At 60.8% G+C, this 3184-nt stretch overlaps 1 protein-coding gene across 1 annotated transcript; it reads left to right on the top strand.

Moving 5' to 3' along the window:
* Nucleotides 1–355: 355 nt before the first annotated feature.
* LOC102740647 (matrilin 1) lies at nt 356–3153 on the top strand (the record flags this gene model as incomplete). The annotated part of the gene is made up of 2 exons (XM_081810241.1): nt 356–702; nt 2931–3153. Coding segments are annotated over 2 exons (570 nt in total), but the record flags the coding sequence as incomplete, so codon positions are not given.
* Between the last annotated feature and the right edge of the window lie 31 nt (nt 3154–3184).

The following is a 3184-nucleotide window of genomic DNA, read 5'->3' as shown; positions in this document are numbered from 1 at the left end:
CTCTATTTTCAACTTTTTGAAGAACCTCCATACTGTTTTCCAGAGTGGCTGCACCAGCTTGCATTCCCACCAACAGTGTAGGAGGGTTCCCCTTTCTCCGCATCCCCGCCAACATCTGTCGTTTCCTGACTTGTTAATTTTAGCCGAGGCTGAGATTTGAGCCTCTGTCTTTCCCACGGGGCTGAGCTGTGGGGGCCTTTGGCAAGTGGGTTGCCCGGGTGTCCACATGCTGACAGAAGGACCTACCCGGCCTGGCTCAGCTTCAGTCTACACTGCCGGAGGCCTCCAGTCTCGGTCTAAGTAGCCCCTGACCTTTGCCCTTGCTCTTGGCCCTCTCCCTCCCGTCCCCTTGCAGGGCAGCTCTGCCGGACCCGGCCCACGGACCTGGTGTTTGTGGTGGACAGCTCGCGCAGTGTGCGGCCTGTGGAGTTCGAGAAGGTGAAGGTGTTCTTGTCCCAGGTCATTGAGTCGCTGGATGTGGGGCCCAATGCCACCCAGGTGGGCGTGGTCAACTATGCCAGCGCCGTGAAGCAGGAGTTCCCGCTGTGGGCCCACGGCTCCAAGGCCTCGCTGCTCCGGGCCGTGCGCCGCATCCAGCCGCTGTCCACGGGGACCATGACCGGCCTGGCCATCCAGTTCGCCATCACCAAAGCCTTCAGCGACACTGAGGGGAGTCGTGCCAGGTCCCCCGACATCAGCAAGGTACGTGTCCCGCCCTTCCCCGCCAGCGTCCTGCTGTGAACCGCCTGCAGGATTCTCCAAACCGGCTCACAGTTGTGTCTTAGACCCAACGAAGCCAAGTGGCAGAGCTGGGATGTGAACCCATCTTTATCCACCCTCTGACCGCAGGACCTCAGTCTGGTGAGAGCTCGATTATTTCAGTTTGGTGGACCTTGGCTCCCCGAGGCCGAGTGAGGCAGTCCAGACGCCCCCCACTCCCCGGACTGGCTGTGTCACCCTGAGCAGCGCGTGCAGCTCCTTGTCTCAGTCCCTTCACCCATTAAACCACAGTAAACCAACTTTCTCGAGGGGCTGTCGGGAGGACTCTGTGAGTCCGTAACATAGAGTGCTCAGAACAGCGCTGGCCCTACCAAGCCCCACGGAAGGGTTAGCTCAGGTTTTATTTAATCAGCCTCTGAGGGCAGGGGTTCAGAAAAATGAGATGATGCGCCGCAAGCCAACGTCAGTACGGACTCCAGGCCGGGTGCCGAGGACTTCACAGACCTGGTCCCCACAGTGGGATTTCCCAGGACTCAGCCCAGGGCCTGCGAGGCTGGTCAGGTGTTCTCTTCCGCGGTGGTCTGCCCACAGACGCCCACATCGCCCCTTCATAGCCCTCAACGGCCCCAAGGAGTCACCCTTTACCTGCCCAGGGCCTCGACCCCGGGGACGTATTTTCTTACCCCCATGCAGGACATGCCTGACACATGAGCGCCGAAGGAATGCAAACTTGCTTGGAGGTGGTATCCTCATTTTACAGATGAGGAAACTGAGGCATGGGAGGCTTAAGTGTCTTGCCCAGTTAGTAAATGGTAGGGATGTCTAGAGATAATAGCACACAATCCCGGCCACTATAGCCCTCGAAGAAATGGCCTGTTAGGCAGCCTGTTGGTTGTCCTTTGTGGGGGCCCTTTACAAGCTCTGACGTGAGGTCCTTGAGAGGCTGTGGTGACCTGGGGTGATCCTAATAAGAGAGAGGTGGTGAAGGGGATGGTGGTGACGTCCGTAGCTGTCACACCCCCAGTCACTTGTGTCAGTCCACATCAGGCCAGTGGCCTGGCGTGGGCATGTGAGGACAGAGAGTGCCAACTCCCCCAGACCTGGAGCGTCCAGCCTGGAATCCACCTGTGGGAGGCCCCTACAAGGTGAGTTCAAAGTCCCAAGGCTGGATTAAAGGGGGACAGTCGGGGCTGCAGAAGGCAGTGGGTCTCGGGGGAATGTGGCAGCCTGTGGCTGTGGACAGTCTCAGCTAGGTGAGCCTCGGCCTCTGGTGGGGAAGGGATGGTGCAAGATCACTCCCCAGGGGGTCCCGGGCAGTGATATGAAAAATAATCTTTCCCCTTCCTGGCCTCGGACCATGAGTCATCTCATTAGATGACTCAGGAGGGTGAGCCGCATTTCCAACCACCATACTACAGGTCACTAAGACAGGGGTTTGGGGACCGGGGTCCGAGGGTGGGGACCCAGGAATCAGAAGCAGACCCAGGTCAGAAGCAGAGAGGCGCTGTGAGGACCCTGGCTTCAGGGCAGGCTCAGCTCAGGTCGGGGTGGTGAGGGCTAGGCCTAGCGCCAGGGTCCCCTCTGTCTCCCTTCCCAGGGCACAAACAGGGGAGCCTTGTGGGGAGGGGAGCAGACAGTGTTCTCCCCTACGGAAAGGGCATGTAGCATCCTGGGGAACGGAGGGAGAAGAGGGAGCCATCTAAGTGGGAAGGCCGCCCCCACTCCAGGGCCTGGAGGGGAAGGATGGCCAGACTGGAGGCAGAACCGCCGTTCTTTAGCCTCGCCCGCCCTCTGCTGGCCAAAGGGCAGAACTGCACGGTGTCGGGCACACTTGCTGGGACCTGTCCTCGGAGGCCCCAGTCTGAGGAGGGAGACATGGTCCTGCCCTCAGATCATCACAGAGCTGCCTCCCCGAGAGGGGAGACACCCACAGGCGCTAGTCAGATGGGAGAACACCTCAGCCATGTCTTCCAGTCAGAGGAAACCCGTCTCCTCTTCTGCTAGTCAGGTTCTCCTCCCTGGGGCAAAACCCTGGCGGGGAATCAGATCCACCTGCCGTGGACTAGCTGTGTGACCTGCGCAAGCCACTCTGCCTCTCGGGCCTCAGGGTCCTCTTCTGCCAGTGGCCCCGGGGGCTTACTGGAGGGCTGAGCGGCCCAGCCCAGCGCGGGAGGGAGACCTGGTCCTCACACGCACCCCGCGTGTCTTAGGTGGCCATCGTGGTGACGGACGGGAGGCCCCAGGACAGCGTGCGAGACGTGTCTGCACGGGCCCGGGCCAGCGGCATTGAGCTGTTTGCCATCGGCGTGGGCCGCGTGGACAAGGCCACGCTGCGGCAGATCGCCAGTGAGCCGCAGGAAGAGCACGTCGACTACGTGGAGAGCTACAGCGTCATCGAGAAGCTGTCCAAGAAGTTCCAGGAGGCCTTCTGCGGTGCGCCGGGAGGGGCAGGGGGTGGACAAGG

The sequence above is a fragment of the Leptonychotes weddellii genome, unplaced genomic scaffold (assembly GCF_054177405.1).
Source record: "Leptonychotes weddellii isolate Sample4059 unplaced genomic scaffold, ASM5417740v2 HiC_scaffold_20769, whole genome shotgun sequence".
In the NCBI taxonomy this organism is placed as follows: domain Eukaryota; kingdom Metazoa; phylum Chordata; class Mammalia; order Carnivora; family Phocidae; genus Leptonychotes; species Leptonychotes weddellii.
This window is presented reverse-complemented; position numbering and strand designations above follow the sequence as displayed.